Source organism: Vigna umbellata, chromosome 3, assembly GCF_029865625.1.
Source record: "Vigna umbellata cultivar VRB3 chromosome 3, Vumbellata_1.0, whole genome shotgun sequence".
NCBI lineage: Eukaryota > Viridiplantae > Streptophyta > Magnoliopsida > Fabales > Fabaceae > Vigna > Vigna umbellata.
Window position 1 is genome coordinate 4,778,069 of NC_142167.1, and position 23,395 is coordinate 4,801,463.

General features: G+C 33.7%; 1 protein-coding gene and 1 long non-coding RNA gene across 8 annotated transcripts; both read right to left on the minus strand.

The window, feature by feature from the left end:
• On the minus strand, positions 1 to 8,507 carry LOC124847700 (protein ACCELERATED CELL DEATH 6-like). The gene is made up of 7 exons (XM_047325247.2): positions 8,375 to 8,507; positions 7,511 to 8,270; positions 6,713 to 6,823; positions 5,757 to 5,879; positions 2,142 to 2,680; positions 1,367 to 2,051; positions 1 to 376 (listed from the first exon to the last, which is right to left on the minus strand). The coding sequence occupies exons 2-7, from the start codon at positions 8,196 to 8,198 to the stop codon at positions 168 to 170; spliced, it is 2,355 nt and encodes a 784-aa protein (XP_047181203.2). The 5' UTR covers positions 8,199 to 8,270; positions 8,375 to 8,507; the 3' UTR covers positions 1 to 167.
• Positions 8,508 to 12,826: 4,319 nt separating this feature from the next.
• LOC148201461 (uncharacterized) lies at positions 12,827 to 22,116 on the minus strand. Of its 7 annotated transcripts, XR_015785018.1 has the most exons (9): positions 21,673 to 22,116; positions 21,489 to 21,587; positions 20,030 to 20,106; positions 19,808 to 19,940; positions 19,239 to 19,291; positions 19,057 to 19,150; positions 18,907 to 18,965; positions 18,648 to 18,752; positions 12,827 to 13,082 (listed from the first exon to the last, which is right to left on the minus strand). It is a non-coding gene; the product is annotated as an uncharacterized LOC148201461 (long non-coding RNA). The 7 variants fall into 7 exon arrangements; XR_015785021.1 differs by lacking the exon at positions 19,808 to 19,940; XR_015785017.1 differs by lacking the exons at positions 19,808 to 19,940; positions 20,030 to 20,106 and having other exon boundaries at positions 21,673 to 21,886; positions 21,954 to 22,112.
• Positions 22,117 to 23,395: the final 1,279 nt, after the last annotated feature.

A 23,395-nucleotide genomic window follows, 5' to 3' on the forward strand; every position in this document is an offset into this window, starting at 1 on the left:
TTTAACTTTTCAATCGACATGTTTTCAGAATTCACCCCAAACAAAGTTAAGACTGCAATATAAAAAGCATTTTCCCCATTTGGTACTAGAGATTGTTTTTCTTTGTAGTCACCAAATTAAAATAGGAAGTACATTTATCCTACATTTTGAATTGTATAAAAAAACTACTATTCATGAGTGTCCTTCTCCTCGTCTTCATTATCATCTTCGTCCTCTACATCATCATTATCATCTTCGTCCTCTACATCATCATTATCATCCTTCTCATTCTCCCCTTCATCAACTTCTTCAGTTTCTTCAGTTTCTTCTGTTTGCTTTCCTCCATATTCATGTTCCTCCAGTTCTTTAATATCAAAGTCATGTAATGTAAATATGCCTTCACCAATTAAACAATAGAGACAACAAGTAAGTAGTCGTTGCATTGTGGTTTTATGTATTCATTTACTTAGGAAACTTCATCTCTCATTCATGCTTTCATGCTTCTATGGATGTAAATATAAAAGTTTAATTATGACTTCAAGATGGAGAAAGTACATTTTTTAAGAGAAGTCACACTACATTATGAAATATAAATTTAATTTGGTTTATCTCATTGTGGGGGCACTAGACAATCAGTCATTGCAAATTTGAAATTTCCACACTCAGTTCCTTTCATTTAGATGAATAGATAGATTCTTTGGGTTATGATGATATTTCTCCTATTAAATTTTGTCAAGTCACTTAGGTAAGTTAGGGTCTTCATATTTCTTGGATTCTCACTAATTACTTAGTTTTGCCAATACTAATATCTCTTGATCTATCCTCTAATCAAGATAGAAGAGTTTGGATAATAATTTTGTAGATACGCTTGTTTTAGACCAATAGGTCTTTTAGGTTCTGCCAATGGTTCTCATATTACCTTTTATGAACACACTTGGTTAAGGTATGGAAATTAGAGTGTTGTTCTCAAAAATCTTGCAATCCCTCTTAGTTTTACATAAATATTGTGATTTAGCACTAGAATGACAACAAATGCACTGGTAGCTAGAAGAAAAAAATTTCTAGCAAGTTGCCGCATCAAATTACAGTGCTATGCATAAAAATGCAAGGCTTAAATCTCTTTCATTTGCTTTCTGGTTTTACTAAAATATATCTACCACGCATCCTCAAACAAATTTAACTAAACTCAACCCTCTTTTTGTATACTATAGAAAAAAAGAAAAAGATTACATAAAAATGATGAGTAGTGGCATATAATTATATAAGATGCACAACTCCAAATAAGATGACATGAAAACAAAGGTTAAGTTCCATCTCAAAGAGGATAAAGAAGAAAAGGAAGTCACAAAGGTGCAGAGACTACAATAGGGTATTTGAAATTACGTACCTTTAATTGAATCTTTTTCAGTTAACCATGTGAGAAACTGGAAAGGATAGAATGAAATGTATCGCATTATTACGTTGCTTGATTCTGAGGGAAACCAGAGAAGAGTGTACAGTAACAAAAGCAGGATAATGAAGACCACACACAAAATCAGAACAGTAGTTGTCAACCAACTGAGATCGCTTATAGCAAGGTGGACACCAGCCAAGAAAGCCACTGATAGGGTTGCAAGAGTGATTCCTAAAAGTGGTCTTGCCACTTTAAGGGCAAAAAGTGCCAAAGTTACATCTCCCAATTGAGCCCAAATGAGTATAATAACGACACTAATGCCACCATACATAGATATTGTGGTGCATAAAATATATGGTTTAAACCACACGTGATTCAGCATAAGAGCCATGCCTTGTCCTGGAGGATTACTGTTAGTTCCACCAGGCAAAGTAAAACCTCCGGTAAATGCTACTGTAGTTATAAGGGTTGAAACAAGCATAAGAGTGTTGATTCTGTCTTTATAAAACTCATTGTTTTTGGCTTTTGATTTGAAAAACTTTGTGTTTTTGGCTTTTGATTTGAAAAACTCTGTGTTTTTGGCTTTTGATTTGAAAGGGGAACAAGGGACCTGAATAGAGTGTGACCCTCTTTCAGCATTTTGTACGCCAGCTGATTTTAGTTGACACCATGTTAGCCGCTACAAATACAAGTCTATGTTACAAATTTAACAAGACAATAATAGAAAAAATCAAGTAGCCTAAGTAAACACAATACTCTATATACTTGCCTGTACGATAGGTGGATTATTTTGTTGTTTAAATTGTTCAAAAGCATCGAGAGGTGTTTGGTTGTTGTTGTTAAGCCAATTGAGATCCACACTTGTATCCCATGTCAAGGCTTGCACAATTTTTGGACGGTAATGTGAGGCAGCCAAATGCAAAGGAGTGTTTCCATCGTAATCCTTGTCATTTATCATATCTTTAACTCCATTTGCATCGTGCAAGACATAACTTACCACATCAAACTTTCCCATTATAGCTGCAATGTGAACAATATTTCGACCTTTCTTATCAATTATTTCTCTGGGATTTGGACAGTTTTCAAGCAATTTCTTTACCACTTCAATACGTCCACATGCAGAAGCCAGATGAAGAGGATAAAAGCCATATCTGTCTGTTTCCATATTGCAGGTATCACACTTTTGAAGCAAACACTCAACACCATTTAGATATCCTTTGGAAGCTGCATAGTGAAGAGCATTTCTTTCTTTTTCATCCTTATCATGAATCCATTCTTTCTTTCTGTTTAATATTTTCTCTAGAATACCTGTCATATGTTAGGAATAGCCAATTACTAGTAGAATTTTGCTGAGAAATACTAAATGCATGAATTACTTTAGAGAAATAAACAAATATGGTTCAAAAGTAAATAAATATGGTAGGAAAAATATATTTAAGGTTGGAAAAACAAGTTAACCAATTACATTATATCTTGGTATGAGTTGATCATATCTAATAGTTTCCTAAGAAAATCTCGGAAATTTTGAAAAAATTGAATATTTAAAAGACAAAAAAGCACAAAATAATATGTAAATGTTTTTCTTTTCTTTCTTTTTAATGTTACACTCAAGATTTTCTTTATAATAAATAAATTTGTTAACTTGATATAAGTACAAAATTTTTAAAATGAAAGAATTTAATCATTTAATTTTAAAATTAAAATAATTTTCAATCAAGCAACAAAAGGTTTTTATCAGTTTTGTAAAATATTTTTCAGAATGAATATTTAATGTTGTGTTGATCTTTTAAGTAAGTATTAATTCCATTAAATTTTCGTTATAGAAAACTAACTACAAATGTGTATAAATATGATAGTGACTTTTTTGAAGTTGTTCTCATCACCCGAAAATGACATGTGGAAGGGAATAGACAATTGTATGTTTCTCGAGTGAATAAGTGGCTTCAGTGGTAGTATTTAAATTAAAACTTTAAATCCTCTTGCCATTTTCTTACACCACTTTTTCTTTCTAAAACTTCTTCTCTTTTCTTTTCTCTTCCTTCTCTCTAAAATCTTCTTCCTTCTCTCTAAAAATCTCTCATTCCACTTCATTTGATTTACAATTAAATTGTAACGAAAGCTATCCCAGTGTCAAGAATTTCAATTTTCACCGATCAACGTTTCATTTAGAACGGGTAAGTCTCAATCTTTGGGGTTCTTGTAGGATTTTGAAACTTTCTGACTCATGCGAGCCATATTTCTGGTTGCATGTGTTATCAGCTTCTTCTTCTTATTTCTAATCACTTTTCTGGTATTTTGGGTTGGTTTATTATCGCAAATTTGCGAACTGTAGGTTCCTGAGGTCTTTTGGTATTAGGAGCAAATTTCTGAAGAGGTAGAGCTATTCGATTCGGTCTAATAGATAAGGGAAGCTAGCTAATTCAATTACTTGGTTTGATGATTATGCATGTGTATGAAATTCAATGATTTGATATTCGGTGTTGTTGGTATGAAATATTGATGATGCGTTTTATGATGATAATGTTTCTGTTTGATTCTAATTCAATGGTCGAGTGAAATTGGTAAGGTTTGGTATTGATCCTAATTCTACAGTTATTTTGTAGAATTATGTAGTTTGCTGAAGGTCTTTAATTGACCGTTCGGCTTCTCTCTGGTGTTCGATCTTAACTGAATTATGCTATTGTGGATTCTCAAATAATGACCGTTCGGTTTAGTGTGATTTTCAATTTATTGTAGCATTCGATCTAGACATAACTTTTGTTTGTAAACGACATTCGGTCTGTCATAAGCTATAACTGTTATTGACCGCTCGATCTTGAACTGTCTTGGTAGTGCTCGGTCAAATGCCAACACTCAGTCTCAGTAGTGCTCGGTGATGCACTAAGCACTAGGTGTAGTCATATTACCAAATTATGTAATTGAAATTGAAACTAAGAGTGTTCGGTCTAAACTCGTAGTATTCGGTCTAAGCTCTTAGATTTTGATTATAAGCTTTAGTATTTGATTATGTCCAATTATAGATGTTCCATAGTATTCAGTCAATTCTTGGGATTCTATCTAGTGAATATAGTTAGGTTATAGTCTTTGAATAACGAGAAAATGTTCAGTCTGACAATAAGTATTTGGTTCAACTAAAGTGTTTATCCTGGTTATAACGTTCGACATAAGCCCTCAGTGTTCGGCCTAAGCCTATAGTGATTAGTCTAAAATAATAGTGTTTGGTATGGTCTACTAGTGGTCGACATTAATCAATAAGTGTTCGGTCTAATTCAATAGTACTCAGATCAAACTAATAGTGTTCAGCTCATGCTTGAGTTTCACTCTTTACATGACCGTTCGGTCATGTTCACCATAGGGAAACAATATCCTATTCGGTCAGGTTCATCATAGGGAAGCCATATCCCGTACGGTCAGATTCATAGATAGGAGGTGTTCTACCGTCAGGTTTTGTTTATAATAATTGTTGATATTTTCCAATTCAGTTATGCTCCATGGTGATGTTGTTTTAATGTTCGATTTGAAGTTATTTAAAGATGTGATGGGTGTGACATCCGAGCACTGACGAGGGCGGGGAGTGACGCCGGTGCAAGAGGCATGGTGCAGGAGCACAGACAAGGAGCGGCTCCTGGCAGCTTCGAGTGGAAGGGGTACATGGACGAATCGAACATACACCGGAATGAGAGTGATCTGGAGACTGTGTAGGTATGGGACTATACAGTTGAAGGATAACTTAAAGGAATTGATTTGGCTACTCATATCACCAAAATGCATTTGCTTTTCGGTAGCCTGACTCAAAAGAACTCTCCCAGTCGATGGTCCCTGTGAGTTGCCGGGGCGTTACAAATGGTATCAGAGCCTAGCCTCTCCCAGTACGGTGTGGTTCGAGGACGAACCAGACGGAAGCTGGTGGGCATGTGGCGCTGGCAGGAGAGGATGATTTCTATTAGTGTAAGATCGTTGGGTCTTGTACCTGTAGCAGTATAGGTTCCTTTAAAGTTTTAAATTTTTGGTTATTTCAAAATAACTGTAAGTTTAATTTTATTCTTGTAACTGTTCTATTTTAGTTTAAATGTACCTGAGTATAGCTTAAAGCTATTTTTGGGTGTTACGAATCAAAAGTACATGTTTACAATCATAACAACAGTTAAACAAAATGTACAATTAATAAATAAATATAAGTTGAGTTGTCTAATTAAAAAAAAACTATATAGACGTAATTAAAAATTATTAAATAATTCTAGATCCTCCCTCTTAATTTAACATTTTTTAAACTTCGATTACTTCATCTACACAAAAAATAGTGGAGAGTTATTGATTCATATCTTCAATTTTTACTATTCTAATATGGACAAGTGAAAACTTATAATTATACAACAAAAATTACCTTTATTCTCTTTTAAGATAGCCATAATGGCTGGTGATCGAGCACCTTGATTTTTTGAGAATGTTGGAGTGCTTATATCTCTTGTGTCCATTTCTATATCCATAAGTGCCATGCGCCCTTCGACTGTACATAACTTTAAGTAAATAATATTATAACAATAAAAAAACTTATACATAACATTTTATGAATTTATGACACTTTGATTTTTACATTATCAGTGACTGTGTATATTATTTATTGACTGTGTATATTATTTATAATAATACTCAGAGACCAAACAAAATTACCCTTTTACAATTCTTATGACACAAGTCCAAAAGTATGTCAATAATATGTTATGTCAAAATAATGAAAACAACTATAACAATAAATATATATGAAAAACGGGAGGATAAGATATTAATATCCATATGTTGCAGTTATATCCATCTTCATTGCAGTTATGTCCATAAGGAGAAATAAACAAATATGGTTGAAAAATAAGTAAATAAATATGGTAGAAAAAATATATTTATGGTTGGAAAAAGAAGTTAACCAATTACATTATATCTTGTTATGAGTTTATCACATCTAATAGTTTCCAAAAGAAAATATCGGAAATTTTGAAAAAATTGAATATTTAAAAGAGAAAAAAAGCATAACATGATATGCAATGAAGATTCTCATTTTATAAGGGCCTTTTGAAGTCGTTATTCTGAATAAAAAGTACTTGTTTACAATCATAACAACAGTTAAACAAAATGTCCAATTAATAAACAAGTTGAGTTGTCTAATTAAAAAACTGTATACACATAATTAAAAATTATTAAATAATTCTAGATCATCCCTCTTAATTTAACATTTTTTTTTAAATTCGATTGCTCCATCTACGCACAAAAATAGTGGAGAGATATTGGTTCAATTGTTACTATTATATTATGGAAAGAGAAAACTTATAATTATACAACAAAAATTACCTTTTCTGTCTTTTAAGATTGCCGCAAGGTCGGGTAGGGCGCCTTGATTTTCTGTTTTGTCCATATGCATATCCGAATCTACCATGCGCTTTTTGCGCTTTTTGTAAGTACCTAAAAAATAAAATTTTAAAATTAATAGTGTGTATAGACTTATATATGATTATTTTAATAATATAATTGTAAACTATTAATTTAATTTATATGAATGAATTAATACATTCATATCAATCATTTTGGATTGAAAGTCAAATTAACTTAAGGGTAAAGTTTAGTTTAGTTTAAAATAAAAATTAAATTGTTTTATTCAAAAAACAAAATTAAAATCGAACACATTTTAATTATTTTATCGAAACAAATTATTTAAGAAATTAAAAGAATTTAATTACAAAAATTCTATGTATTTCTATTTTCTGAAATTGTTGAAAATTTTCATCTAAACACAAGGTAGTTTACAGAAGCGCCAAATAAAGGCTTGTACTAAGTTCTCTGTAACGCTACTAGATTGTCTCTGATTGATGGTCTACTTATTCTTATGTAAAACTCTTCCATTATACCCTTTTATCATAGGGTTTAACATGGTCTAACTTAAGGATAACAAAAATAGTTATGTTTATGAAAATTTACCGATAAAATCCACTATAGATAAACAATTGGTACTCCTAAATATTATTATCCGTGAGTAACTCACGTATTTTAATATATGTTTATAAACTTTTGTTGTTATATTGACTTTGTTAAAACTTAGCTAGAAAAGAATAATAGGAGGAGGAAGTTTAAAGGTATGAAGAAACTGCGTACCTTCATTGGTTGGAATCATTCTGGTCAATACATCATCAACAATGTCCTCGTAACCTTTCTCAATCGCTAAGTCCAAAACTGATTTGTCGTTATTGTTTGAACTAACAAAAACAGTTTCCTCTGCCAATTGCTCGAAGGCTGGTGAAGAAACTAGAATGTTCATAACATTTTTGTGACCGTTCAATAAGGCCTCATGGAAGAAAGTATTTCCTTGTTTGTTGGTTACAAGGATTGTCTCTTTTGCTTCTTCAGAATTTCGATGGAGAAGTGCAGCCACCAATTTCTCGAGAGTAGAGATTTTGCCAGCTCTTGCAGCAACATGCAGTGGTGTATCACCATTACCATTTATTTTTAGCAAAAGGTGTTCACCGATTTGAAGTACCTTTTCCACACACTTATCATTTCCGTAGAGAGCTGCTATATGCAGCACCGTGTTTCTTCTGGGCCTCTCTTGCTTTATAGTGTCGTCGTCTATTTCGCTCCAATCGGATTCAGGCTTCTTCTCTTTTATCGAATCGTATGTTTTCTTTGGCAACAACCACCAACCATGTGCTTTAGCTTCATCACTGCGTCGTTCTTCTGAGCTTTCTATCACATTCCTTGAAGGTTGTTCTTCTCCCTTGTAGTTATTTTCCACGTCATTATTATTCATACATATCTTCCCTCCACACCTTAGAAATTTCATCATGCTCCTTTTCTGTAACAATATATCAATATCTGTTCTTCACCTTTCTGCTCTGCTTCCACCAACTTTTTCTGTCTAAAAACACAAAATTGCACAGACATATCAATCTACCCGTTTTTAAGAATAATTCAAATAAATAAATCACAACATACACAAAAACACAAAATTCTCAACTTCACCTTCAAGTCTTCATATCCCTCTGAGAGCTTCCCTCCTTTACTTAGAAAACTCAAAGGTTATAGACGCAAAGTATCATACACCAACAACCTGTATATGTAGAATCACTTTGAGAGGTTGTTAGGAGCCTTCGAAGAGAAGGTCAAAAAGTAAAAGAGAAAACGTGCGACATTCCCCAAAACTGTATTTTTTCTCAAAGGAACTTCTAAAACAAAAGATTACATAAGAAAACACTTTCTTTCTCAGTGGGCACCCCCTCTTCCAGAACCTACTATATCTTCCCTTTTTCTCCACAAGAAAAGAATATATAAAATAAAGTCTCCACCAGCTTATGTGTGACAGATCCAATCTCGGCTATGCGATCATTTCGTATGACAATTAGCAAAATTAATTTAAAATACAAGTTCGAAATAAAATATTAATTCCAAAATTGAAAAGGGCTGACTTATTAGTGTCTAGTAATTAATTACTATGTAAAGTTTCATAAATTATCATTTTTGACATTTTACTAATATTTTTTTATTTAATAATAAATTTAGTAAATCCCTTCATTTAGGAAGTATAAATTTCCCTTACCAAGGAGAAATGGCTATAGCAGAAATGGAATTCCAAAATAGTGGGAGATGCTGTTTGTGGAATTTATATATGTTCCTCATTTCCCTGACAAAATGATTGTGAAATTAGAGAAAATAAAGTATAGAAAAAAAGTAATAGGAGGATATTTAGCTGTATGCAGGAACTTTATTCCTTCGTCACAATAATTATTACGGCACACTTTGATCATCGTCGGATAAGCCAACACTACTGTATATGCTCTTATGTAAATTGATAATATCTCAGCCAAACACTTCTTTTTCATCTAATCATAAAACATTATGCTAAAACCATCAATAACTATCGAGTTACGCAAAATAAAGTCGATAATGTAAATTGATAATATCTCATCACATTTGTGTATTATTTTTCAAAATTGTTAAACTCAGAAAATGAAAAAATGACAAAAGCAAAAACTATGCTCTCTCAGAAAATTAAAGCTTGACTCTCTACTCTAGGAGTTTATGAAGTACCTCAAAAACATTAAAAGAGAGATTGAACAGTGTTAATAGAAAACTTTTCGCAACCCTTCTAAGATAGTACATTATCGAACTTTAAAGATTATCTTTTGAAAGTTTAAACACTCGACTTGATAAATATTAATAAATGAAAATATGTTTTATCATGCAATCCAGAATATATAATTCAGAATATATACGGCAGCGTTTTATAAGAACTTTCTTTTAAGAAAGACTTAATAGCTTATTTTGTCTCCAAGTTAAGAGATGAATTTCCGTTTAGTATCCACATTTAAAAATGAAGACATTGAGTCCTAAAATTGTAAAAATTGTATAAATAAAGTCTTATCCGTTAAGTTGATAATAAAGGCGTTAACTTTGTGCTTACGTGGCTACATTTTTTTCTCTCTCCTCTACTCTTCTTGCCAGCACTTTTTCTCTCTCTCATATGTTCTTCCTACCAATAGAGTTCATCTTTTCCACCTACACATAGAGAACCCAGAAACCCATACACAAAAAACCCAAGAACCTACACACAGAAACCATTCTTCAATCTTCATTCATCTGTATTCACGAACACGGTCCAGTTTAATCCTACTCTCCATTGTCTTGTGCTCATCCTCTACGGTAGTGTGACTCTGTCGCTTCTTCAACTCCTCCGTCTTCCTTTCAGCTTTCACATGCTTCTCTTCCCGTCGTCACCAAATCTCGACTTTATCGCAAATCCAAGCCAAGGACAGTCTCTTCCATCAGGTTTGTCATCAATCCACCGATTGATTTCGACTTTGCACCTCATTCTTCCCTTAGATCTTCTTTCCTTCATCTCTGCCCGATTAGAATCTCATTTACATTCCATTTCACCAATTGAAATCGGATTCTAGCCACTTCCACCATTTAAATCTTCCTTTGCTCCGTTTAAAAGGTTTTCCTCCGATCAATCTCTCCTTCCCACCGTTTAATTGGTCCATCTTATGGTCTCTGCTTCATTTAGGGTTTTGCACCGATTAAAACATCCCAAATCCTCAAGCCTAGAAATTACACTGAATAAACCTTCAATCTAGGGTTCACCATCGCGATTTGCCTTAGGGATTCTGAATGCAGCTCAGATTTGTGCGAATTGATTTATCTAGTTGCAGGTTTCTGAGCGAAATTTGGATGAAGAAGTCGCTATTGCGTTATGTGGTGGAAGAGATTGGCATCGCGGAGGGGTAGTTGTAGTTGTTGGTGGCGCTATTGTGCTGGTTTTATGGCGGAGAAGATGATGGCTCACACAGGAGGAGGCTCGCACTCTGAACTCGAGGCGATTTGAGGGTTGCTTTCGCGATTTAATGATGGAGGTTGTGGATTTTGCTCTGGGTGATTCTCTGCGGTGAGTTGATGGCAGCGATGTGTGGTGGCGAGATGAACTCGTGGTGTTCCGACGATGGTGAGCTTTGCGGTAGCAACGTTGGCGATTGTGGATGGTGGTCGTGGTGTGTAGGACAGCGACTGCAAGCTCCCTAATGTAATTTTTTCATAACATGTAATTTTTTCATTTTCCTACCACGTCAACTAACGTACCCCAACTCATTGCCACGACCACATTTCTTGCACACCTCACATCCACACTCAGATCAACGTTTTCAATTTTAATGTCATTAAACCATGATGACTTAAGATACACAATTTTCGTAAAATGGGGATCGAATGTCTTCATTTTTAAAATCGAGTACTAAACGGAAATTCAGCTCTTAACATGGGGACAAAGTAAGCTATTAAGCCTTTAAGAAAAGTAATTGTTTAGCATGAAAGATTTTGTATTTGGAAATAAACACAACTGCATGTTTTTATAAGAGAATCGTTTAGTTGAGAGAAGAGATAATTGTACAAATATTTTTATATTGGTTAACTCCAATTGAGCTTCTCCAGTATCCTCTGCAAAGTGTTCCACTATAATCTTCACACGATTACAACTGAGTATTCTCACCACTCCTGGTCTAAGTATTAACACCACTCCTAGTACTTAGCAAACCTTGCCAAGATTTCCTCTAAGTATTCGCACCACTCATGGTACTAGACTATCGCGATTAGATTTCTCAACTCAAACTCAGGTCAGTTATAAGCGTTTTAATTCTCTTCATAATTACAATCAATGATTGCTTACAAGTTGTTCAGACTATTGGTCTCACAGATAGGATGTAAATACAATACAAAACAGTTTAAACATTTGCAGATGTTTCTCTATTTTCTCTTACAATAGTAAGCAATATGACAATAAAGCTAGAGAATATTTCTTTTTCTTTTTGCTCTTCTCTTCTTCTCTTTTACAGCTCAAATATATTATTTTTCTTGAGTTTTTTCTTCTCTTCTCTTTTGAATGCTTCTAGGATGGATATTTTGTTGTAAGATTTTTCACTTGACTATTCTCTTATCCTCTTGATTTTTCTTCTAAAAGCTCTTCTATTTAAAGGCTTCATGGTATGTTCACTAGACTTGAGCTTTTAGCCTTCATATTCATGTGTGTAGAATAGCTTATATGCAAATAATAGAGTAAATTGTTCATGCAGTAGATAGGTCTTTTCTTATAACTTTTGTTATTTTTGAATGTTAAGTATTTAATGTCATTTAATGCTTGGTCAGAACAACAAAGTGTTTTTTTTTATTTCTTACTGTTAGGTAGCTTTTAACAATAAGTTCTTTTTCTAAAGATACCAAGTGTTGTATAAACTTTATCATTTGGAAAAACTATTGTTTAAACTCATAAATTGTTTAGCCAAGTAAACGCTTCTTTTGTATTTGTCTCTTCTTAGACAAATAACGTTTAGCTTGTTTCAAGCTTTCTTTTATATTTTAATATTGTGTCTTTTAGTTTGTTTTGTCAAGGACATCGTCTTGACCTATTTTGTTTTCGAAAGTTAAGCTGAATACATTTTTCAAGTATGATAAGCATGAAGCGTTTAACTCTAACTCTCTTAAACGCTTTAGGCACAATATCGTTTAATCATTACAAAAATTTAGATTTTTACCAAGGGTTATTTTTTTTGTTTCCGGTGGTTTTAACTCCCGAAAAGTATGTTATCCGGGGTTAGGAAAACTCCTGGGAAAAGCTGTGAAAACCGCGTCACTATTAGCAGAGGTTTTGATAAAACCACCGAAATTAGTGAGAGTTTTGCTGAAATCGCCAAAATTAACGAGAGTTTTACTAAAACCGCCAAAATTAACAGAGTTTTACAAAAACCACAGGAATTAACAGAGCTTTTGCTAAAACCGCCAAAATTAGCGGAGTTTTCCTGAAACCGTCAGAACTAACGAGATTTTGCTGAAACCATTGAAAATGTGTACAAATTATTTTTTTTTAGTTTTTTATTATAATAAAATGAGATTATAATAAAATTAGTTTTATTAACCAAACAGACAATAAAATAATATAAAATAAAACTGAATATTATATATAAAATAAACTACATTGTTCAACGTATTAATATGTGTATACAACTAATAATTCATAAATTAAAAAGAAAGATGTTCAATACTAAATTAACGTACTAAAAATATCTTCATTACATTACTAAAAAAAGAAACTAATAAACAATGTCTAATTTTGTTTGAGCTCCGCTCGCTGCCCATGAAAATCAAATTTGGCAACTTTTCCTTGTACATCTTTTGGTATAGCAAATCCCTGAAATCAAAGACTATATTACAATCAAAACACATTAACCAAAAATAAACCAAAATTAATTTGAAGGACTCTACCAAGCAATGCATGAAAAACTAATGTTCGATATGTCAGATTGAGTATCATTTGCCCAAAGTTCCATCCACCATAAACATCTAATAAAGGCCATTCATTGTTGAACTTTTATCCCTAGGGCAATATTCCCTCGACAATTTAAAGCTCACTGAGCCCATTTTATTAGGTAATTGCATTTGCACCAAGAGCCAAGACTACCCTCTCCCCAAAAGATCTCATCGATATAGCCATTCAACGTTTAACAATAAGAAGCTGAAAATGCATGTGCCAGTATCAGGTTTGCACTTTAGTTATGTGGCAACAACTGCACACCCGATAAAGCCAAGTCCAGAATCACTAAACACAAGGAAGACAACAATACATTTTACATCACCCCCGAGCCTGTTGGGAAAAAACCTTAAAGGCTAGAAGGAAGTGTTTAAGTTGGGAGAGGTTGGAGGATTTTGAGAGAAGAAGAAAGACTTGTATTGAGTGCTTCTAAACTTTTTTAGCTTATATTCAAATGATACAATCATCCTCTATTTATACTAATGGCACCTCCTTAACCAATGGTTAGGATCTTGCCACCACAACATTCATCTAAGGGTTATAATTTATTCTCTAGAACTTTCTAAAACATTCCTATAATTCTAAACTTATCTAGAGACATCTTATGGATAAGCATCTCTAGATATTTTTGTGGAACATTCTAGAATCCTTCTAGATAGGATTTTCTAGAATGCTATTTGGGCCTTTGCTAATATTGGGCTTTTATCTTTTAGGCCCAACATACAAAATCAATTTATATTCCAACACCCCCTCTTAAACTTGATTTTGTACTCCAAGCAAACTTCTGAACTTCATAAAGACTTCTTTCTTCAGTGGTTTGGTGAAGATATCTGCTACCTGATCATGTGTTTTCACATATTCCATTTGCACATCCTTGTTGCTGATGCATTCTCTGATGTAATGGTAACGGGTGTGGATGTGCTTACTTCGATCATGGAAGACTGGGTTTTTTGCTAATGCTATTGCCGACTTGTTGTCTACGAAAATCTTTGTCGGCTCCACTTGTGGCAAGCTTAACTCCTTCAATAGGTTGCGTAGCCAAACAACATGGCAAACACATGAAGTTGCAGCTACATATTCTGCTTCACATGTAGACAAAGTGACAATAGGCTGCTTTTTGGACATCCAAGTAAAGGCTGTGTCTCCCATGTAGAACACAAATCCACTTGTGCTCTTTCGGTCATCCATATCTCCACTCCAATCACTATCACTATATCCAACAAGCTTGTAATCGTTAGAAATGGAGTAGTATAGGCCATAGCTTGTCGTACCTTGGATATATCGAAGAATCCTCTTCGCAGACTTGAAGTGAGTAGTTGTTGGAGCTTCCATGTACCGACTCACGACTCCAACGGCATAGAGAATGTCTGGTCTTGTACAAGTTAAATAGCGCAAACTTCCAACAAGACTTTTATAGAGGGTTGGATCCACTTTTTCTCCCTCTTCATCTTTACTCAACTTGATGCCGCATTCCATAGGAGTACCAACTGGATTAGCATCATCCATCTTGAACTTCTTGAGGAGGTCTTTGGCATAACATTCTTGAGTAATAAAAATTCCTTTGTTTCCTTGTTTTACTTCAATTCCGAGATAATATGCCATAAGCCCCATGTCGGTCATTTCAAATTCCATTGTCATATCCTTCTTGAATTCCTCAAACATGCTTGGATTGTTCCCTGTAAAAATCAAGTCATCGACATACAAGCATACAATCAAAATATCTTTACCTTGAGCTTTGATATAGAGTGCATGCTCATATGGACACTTGATGAAATTCGCTGCTTTGAAGTACTTGTCAATCCGAACATTCCAAGCTCTCGGGGCTTGTTTCAACCCATAAAGAGCCTTCTTTAATTTCAAGACTTTATCTTCTTCACCTTTGACTTCATATCCTTGTGGCTGCTCAATGTAGACTTCTTCTTCAAGAACTCCATTTAAGAAGGCGGATTTGACATCCATTTGATGTATCTTCCAATTATTTTGAGCTGCTAATGATATAATAAGTCTTACAGTTTCTAGTCGAGCAACTGGAGCAAATACCTCGTCATAGTCGATGCCAGCCCTTTGACTATAGCCCTTCGCCACCAATCTTGCTTTGTATCTCTGAACTTCTCCTTTGGAGTCTTTCTTTGCTTTGTAGACCCACTTGACACCAATTGCTTTGTGCCCTTTTGGAAGCGAGGCTAGCTCCCAAGTATCATTCTTCTTTATTGCCTCGATCTCTTCATCCATTGCATTTCTCCAACTCTTCTTTTCAATTGCTTCTTGGAAGTTCATGGGCTCACAGTCTGCAAATAGACAGAATAAGGTAACATTGTCTATATTTTCAGTTACCTCATAAATTTCTTGGAGACTTCGGAAACGTGGCATTCTTTCACTTGAGCTTTCATCATCTTGAATGGTTGTATTTGGTGAAGTGGGTGGAGTAGCAGGTGCCTCTTGCGGTTGTTGTTGTTGTTCCACATCATCTTCTTCAATGCACGGGAAGAAGGTATGATCTTCAAAGTTTGTCGACCAATCCCATTCTCCTTCTTCGTCAAACACTACATTCCGGCTGATGATTGTTTTCCTTGAATCAGGATTGTAGAGTTTGTACCCTTTGGAGTTGGCGTCATAACCAATGAAGATGTATTTTTCACTTTTGTCATCAAGCTTACTTCGTTTCTCATCTGGCACATGCACATGAGCTATGCTTCCAAAGACTCTAAGATGAGAAATACCTGGCTTTCTTCCGCTCCATGCTTCTTGTGGTGTTTTTTCACTAACGCTTCTTGTTGGAGAGCGGTTGGTTAGATAGACTGCACATGCAACAGCTTCAGCCCAAAACTCCTTTGGAAGTTTCTTGCTTTTAAGCATGCTCCTTGCCATCTCCAGGATAGTTCTATTCTTCCTTTCAGCCACTCCATTTTGTTGAGGGGATCTTGGCACTGTCAACTGTCGTTTGATTCCATTGTCTTCACAATACTTCTGAAACTCTTTTGATGTAAACTCTCCTCCACGATCGGATCTCAAAGCTTTGATCAGAAGGCCACTTTCCTTCTCAACATGGGCTTTAAACTTCTTGAAGTTCTCAAACACTTCTGATTTTTCTTTTAAGAAATATACCCATGTTTTTCTTGAAAAATCATCAATGAAGAGAAGGAAATAATTACTCTTACCGAGTGATCTTGGCTTGATTGGTCCGCACACATCTGTGTGTATGAGTTCTAATGGCTTTTGAGCTCTTGAGTCCGACTCATTTGGGAAACTCAATCGAAATTGTTTTCCAAGTAGACATCCTTCACAAACTTGGTTGGGGTGAGTAATATGAGGCAGTCCTCTCACCATTGCTTTCTTGAAGAGCAACTCTAATCCTTTAAAATTAAGATGGCCAAATCGAAGATGCCAAAGCCATGATTGGTCTTTGTAGCACATCTTAAGACATTGTGGGCCATCACTTTGAATGTTGAGCACGAACATTCTATTTCTTGTCATTGGCACCTTTGCAATGAACCTACTTGTATTATCTCTTATAGAAAGGTTATTATTCTTAAGTTGAATATCATAACCTTTCTCTAAGAGTTGTCCTAAGCTCAAGATGTTGCTCTTCATGCTTGGCACATAATATACGTTGGAAATAAATTGATGTTCTCCATTCTTTAGTCGGATGAGGACATTACCTTTTCCTTTCACCGCCACCTTTGATTCAACTCCAAAAGCCACGTTTCCTTTTACTGATTCATCAAGCTCCACGAACATGCTTCTTTTCCCACACATATGGTTACTTGCTCCACTATCCAGGTACCACTGATTATCCTCACCTCTATCTTGGCCCTTGTAAGCCAATAGCAAGGTACCATCTTCTTGACACCTTTCTTCAGCATAATTGGCTTTCTCTTCGACTTTATTTTTGTTAGGGGCTCTACATTCAGAAGCATAATGTCCAAACTTATCACAATTGTAACACTTGATTCGTGTCTTGTCATACCTTGAATTCGGATTTCCTCTCCCACGACCTCTGTTAGAGCTTTCTCCTCTTTGGTTATTGTTGTTAGGCCTTCGTCCTTGTCCACGTCCATATGCACGCCCTCGTCCTTGTTCTTGACTATAACTTTGCCTTGATTGGTTGTGTGTATTTTCTTCTTTTCTTGAATCAACATGTGCCTTGAGGACTTGCTCCGTGATCTCTTCCTTCTTCTTTTTCTTTTCTTCATAAGCTTGCAACGAACCAAGAAGTTGCTCTATTGACATGGCCTCCAAGTCTTTTGTTTCTTCGGTAATGGTGACAATATGTTCGAACTTTGGATCTAATGATCTAAGAATTTTCTCCATAATTCTTACATCATCTAGTTTCTCACCATTTCTTTTTAGGTTATTAGTAACCGTTAAAACTCTTGAAAAGTAATCAGAGACTAGTTCACCTTCCTTCATATGCAAAGCTTCAAACTCTCCTCTCAAAGTTTGAAGACGTACCTTTTTGACTTGATCTGCTCCCTTGTAAGAGATCTTAAGCTTCTCCCATGCTTCCTTGGCTGACTTGACTCCAGAAATCTTCTCAAAAGTATCTTCATCTAATCCTTGATAGATTAGACAGAGAGCTTTCTTGTCTCTCTTCCTTGAGTCTCTCAAGTTATCCTTTTGAGCTTGAGAAAGACTCTCTAGATTCTCTGGCTCAATGTGGCCCTTCTCGACCACCTCCCAGACATCATGTGCACCAAGGAGAGCTATCATCCTTAAGCTCCAATTGTCATAGTTGCTCTTAGTGAGCATTGGAACTTGAAAGGGAACTCCAGTATTTGCCATTTCTATGAAGATCTTATGGCTCTTGATACCACTTTGTTGGGAAAAAACCTTAAAGGCTAGAAGGAAGTGTTTAAGTTGGGAGAGGTTGGAGGATTTTGAGAGAAGAAGAAAGACTTGTATTGAGTGCTTCTAAACTTTTTTAGCTTATATTCAAATGATACAATCATCCTCTATTTATACTAATGGCACCTCCTTAACCAATGGTTAGGATCTTGCCACCACAACATTCATCTAAGGGTTATAATTTATTCTCTAGAACTTTCTAAAACATTCCTATAATTCTAAACTTATCTAGAGACATCTTATGGATAAGCATCTCTAGATATTTTTGTGGAACATTCTAGAATCCTTCTAGATAGGATTTTCTAGAATGCTATTTGGGCCTTTGCTAATATTGGGCTTTTATCTTTTAGGCCCAACATACAAAATCAATTTATATTCCAACAGAGCCAACCTCCAAATTTAATTTCTAACAAAAATTGGACGGTTTCACTAGCTGGACAGTGATTACATCCTTTGTTCTATATGCCATATACCAATAATACAAAAGGCTTAAAAATTGGTGGGGGTCTAAAGGCAATTTATCTTACTTAAAGGACACTGTATACATCAAAGTGAACATATTATTTTAAAAACAAAACAATGGAAGTGCAATTAATATACCTGCTCATGTGCATATCTAAAATCATCAATCTTCAAAGGCCGAATGTCGGAGCTGCCACACAATCCAGGTAAAGGTTTGTTCTCAGATACTGCTAAGCTTTTCTCCTGAAAGACATTTCATGTCAAAGTGAGGAAAGAGATCACCAATCCGTGGACTATTATGCCAGCACATTATGATGTATTGGATTATATTTAGCAGTAAACAAATATTTCAGTATGAGAGAAAGCTAGGTAGATAGTTTTTTTCTGTGTCACCGACCTTCTTTTCTTTCTCTAAGATCTCTCGTATTGGGCAGTGAGCTGCTGTGCACAAAGATTCTGCAATCAAAAGATAACAGTGAGACTGCAGAATTGAATGTTCCCTTCTCTAGAAACCAAGAAAGAAATGACAAATATATAGAAATACAACCTTTAGATCACTCCCAGAATATCCATCAGTGCTTCAAAATCAACATCAGGTGCCAAATCTTCTTTCGCTAAAATGACTCTGAGAAATTTTTTCTCTGTTTGGAGCATCCGACAAATTAACCATCAATAATTCAACAATCACGGAAAATCTCTGAGAATTCAACAAGCTCTCACATAACATACCGGTAGAAACTTAGAGGATTTCTTCATCACGGCAAGAGTGTTGCCAAGGCAACCTGAACGTTGAAGAATAATAACGTTCAATAATCATTCAGCAGTTGAAGCAAAATCCAGATGAGTCTAGAAATACATTTTAAATCTAAGAATATCACATTTATGGTGAAATAAACCTATAAGTAGGCCCCAACTGTGAGAGTACTTTTGTCCTAGTAAGATAATACTAAACATTTCAGAATGACAAATGAAACATGCAACTGATTCCAATTCATATGTAAATTCCAGTATTAATTTTCTTGTGATGAATGTGAAAGAGGTCATACTAAATAAGAATCACAATCACAATCACAATCACTGTGAATTTCGATAGTAAACAAGATCTATAGATAACATTGTTGACTAAGCATATCTGACAACATCTGACTAAAAACATAATATAAAAGCTATTGATGCATAAATAGAGACATGAAAATAATATACGCAAGAGAAGCACTAGAGTTTGATCAATCAATGCATAGTCATTAAGTATATAATTTAATATATGATCTTAAATTTAAATACTGTTAAAGTGATACCCATTTGGCACTATTGAATCAACCAATTATAAGGTACGCATATTGTTACTATTCCTGGTAAATAGAAGATTGTTCAACTATGCTTCCAGTTTCCCAACTAGCAGGGCAAGACACTTTCATATATACATTCATCCTGGTAAATTGAAGTCAAAGTAAATGATCAAAATTAACTATATTATATTTTAGACCAAGAAAATAAGTCAATTGCTGCGTTTTCATCACCTGACATTATTTCTTCATGTAAAACTTCATGTGGTCACGACCAACAGAACTTTATTAAAAGAGGTGTAGAAAATATTCTGAAAATACGTCATGTTATAAACATAACATAGAAATATATCTATACAATAAGACAATCATGTATCATTGTGAACCAAACGGTCACAGTATCAAGAAATTACTATTAACATGAATTAATTTAGAATAAAATATAATTATACCGCTCAGTTCTGAAATCACAAACATATACCGTTCCTCCAATAGAATTTTCCTTAAGAAACAGTGAAAAATAACTTTTTTCTCTTCATATATATTTTTCTGTACAAAATATATTGAAACAATAAACAAATTGAAAACAATATAATAAATTAATAACTATAAGTGAGATACAATTTGTTATAGAGCAATTAGAGGGATGAATAAGATGGTTATAGAGCCTAATGACAGATAAAATAACACTCTTGTTTTCTATACCTGAGATCAAACCCAATTCATGTCTTTACCAATGAAGCTAGCTGCCACTATATTAATAGACCATTGACAGCATATGATGCAGGTATCAGGTTCAGAAACATATGTTGGATCCATCACATTCAAGAAACTAAAACTATAGTCTTCAAATATAAAGACTAAAGTTGACTTTATAAGATTAAAAAATGTAATTCAATTTTCATGTTTCTAATAATTTATTAAAGTACAAGACAGTTGATATAGAATGAGATATAAAACAGAACTTGAAATACAAAAAATATGTGACCTCAAAAAGGTGGTTTACAATTGGCAAAGGAAATAATTCTTGTACTTATTCCAGGTCTAATAGGAAATTAAATAGGTAGAAAGGACATGAAAAGTGGATGCATATATAAATGGTGTTGGTGTTGGAAGTTGGAAGTAGGGGAGAATTGAAGAAAATTAACAAAAGTGGTTGAAGAAAATTAATAAGATAAGTATGAAATCCATATTGTAGATAATATTGTAGATAATTAATTGACTTAAAAGAAGATTCGAGCAATATAAAACCTGGGGATATTTTTGGATTGCTTGTAGTACTAAAAGATTTAAAGAAAGCTAGGTGTAGTTGGGAGCTCAAAAACTCCTACTGAAGCCGACTCTCATTTTTTTTCATTTATTTTACTCTCTGAGAAGAGTAATGAACCAGGTTGGAAATCAAAGACTAAAGAAAGGACTTTATGAAGAAGCAAAAATTCAAATGTTTTGCTTGCAGATGATGCTAACCTTATCTAGTAGTACAATGCATTTCAAGCCAAGGAATTGGTTGAAGAAACATATAGGTTAACCAAATAGCATGAAAGAAAGAAATAAGCAGATAAGAGTATAAGATGGTGAAAGAAAGACATAATACTTGTTTTGTCTGAAGATAAAACAAGATAATAGAAAATCGTGCACCACTCAATCAAGTAAGAACTGTGAAGAGGCCTAACGAAGTAAAACCAAATTTTACCTGTGAAAATAAGTCGACCATCCAAGTCAAAAAGATTTTCCTCACCATCTACTCATCATCCCTATGTTTATTTAGTGTTGCTTTGGAGACAATGTTTATCTGTAAATCATGATGAAAAACTAAAATAAAATGAAAAAATCATTGTTAATAATTCTCCAAAAATTAATCTCTAAAAAATAAACACCTTTAACAGGGATTTCTTTTGGAACCAAGATCGTTGGTTTTACTCCAACAGACTCATGAGCCACACCTTTATCAGTAGCAGGGTTACAATAAGACGCCTCAACGAACAACAAGACACCTCGATGCCTTGCTCAGCCCACAAATGCAGCCTCGACGCCTCGTTCCCAAGCAGGGGAAGACCCTCGCTCAGTCCACAAATTACACAAAGAAAATTACTGCCAAGATGTGAATGCCATAATGTAAGAAACACCTACTTCAAGAAAATTACACGAAGAAAATTACCTGATAACGAAGCCAATAAGGCAATAAGATGGCGCGAGGAAGGGGCTTGGGGAAAATGAAGGCAGCAGGGAGAGGAGAGAGCGATTTAGGGTTTGGGAGAAAAATGAAGGCAGAAGGAAACAAAATAAAATGAAGACGCGAGGGGAGGAACTACGTTTTTGGGAAACTTATTCTGAAAATAAGTTTAAATTTTAGGGCAGTTACTTTTATAAACCGTCGGACAAAATTTTTTTTTTAGAAAAGAGGAAAAGGTTACGGACGGTATATGCCTAAACCGCCGAAAATTATTCGAGATTTACAACACTACCAAAAATAAAATATATTATTTTTGTAATGAATCTTGTGTCTGGTGTTTTAATGTTTTTTTAATTTTTAATTTTTGGAGATTTAGGTAGTGGATAGTGTATTTTCATCGTAAGTTGTTTTCATCCGAAGTTGTTTTCATGTTATTTTTATTCTTTTATTTTGATTGCTCACATACATGTATAAATGTATATTTTTTTACTTCACTGCTATGATATATTTTTACATACTTTTACCATTCCAACAACCTTTCACTTCCTATTACAATTACCACTTTTTATTTCAACATCTATTTTCTATTCAACCAACTAAAACTATTTTATGATATAATAATTAAAAACCACTTTCTATCATAATAACAAGTGAAATCATTAAAGTTTATTCATTGCACTTTATTTAGACTATCTAACATTGTTTCTCTTAAATTAAGTTTTTTATCATTTCTAATATTTTTTTGAACTTATAAAATAATTCATCTTTCTCTTAGTTTATAAAAATATGATTACTTATAAAAAAATTATTAATACTAAATATTTTTATTAGTTTATTATAATTGTCAAAAAGTAATCTATATATATATATATATATATATATATATATATATATATATATATATATAATTCTCTTTTGAAGTCTATTTTAACTGTAATTTCGTCAAATTAATTGAAATCAAGATATTATTGACTAGGACATTTGTTTAATTAAAATTGATTATAATTGTTTCTTTATGATAATATATGTGGAAGGAATTTTCAGTTGTTATTATCAATTCAAAAAAATTAATAATAACAAAATAAACTCCAACAACATTGTAAAAATAACTATTATCAATAATGTTACCTAAGACATTGTGATTGATAACCGAAAGCAATTGCACTAATGTCTATAAAGAAAACGCTTTGTTATAATTTGATTGAACTTTTTCTCAAAAAACTGTGACAAAAAAAAAGTAACATCACATAAACATGATTGTAAAAAGATTATTAATAACCATATCACTATTAAGTTTTTTAATTTAATAAAAATAAAAAACTTTATCTAGGTGAGAAAATTAAATGTAACAAATTTAATTTATTATATTAAAAAAATTAAAAATTAAAATAAACATCAATTCAAATTTTAATGAATTTAAATAAGTG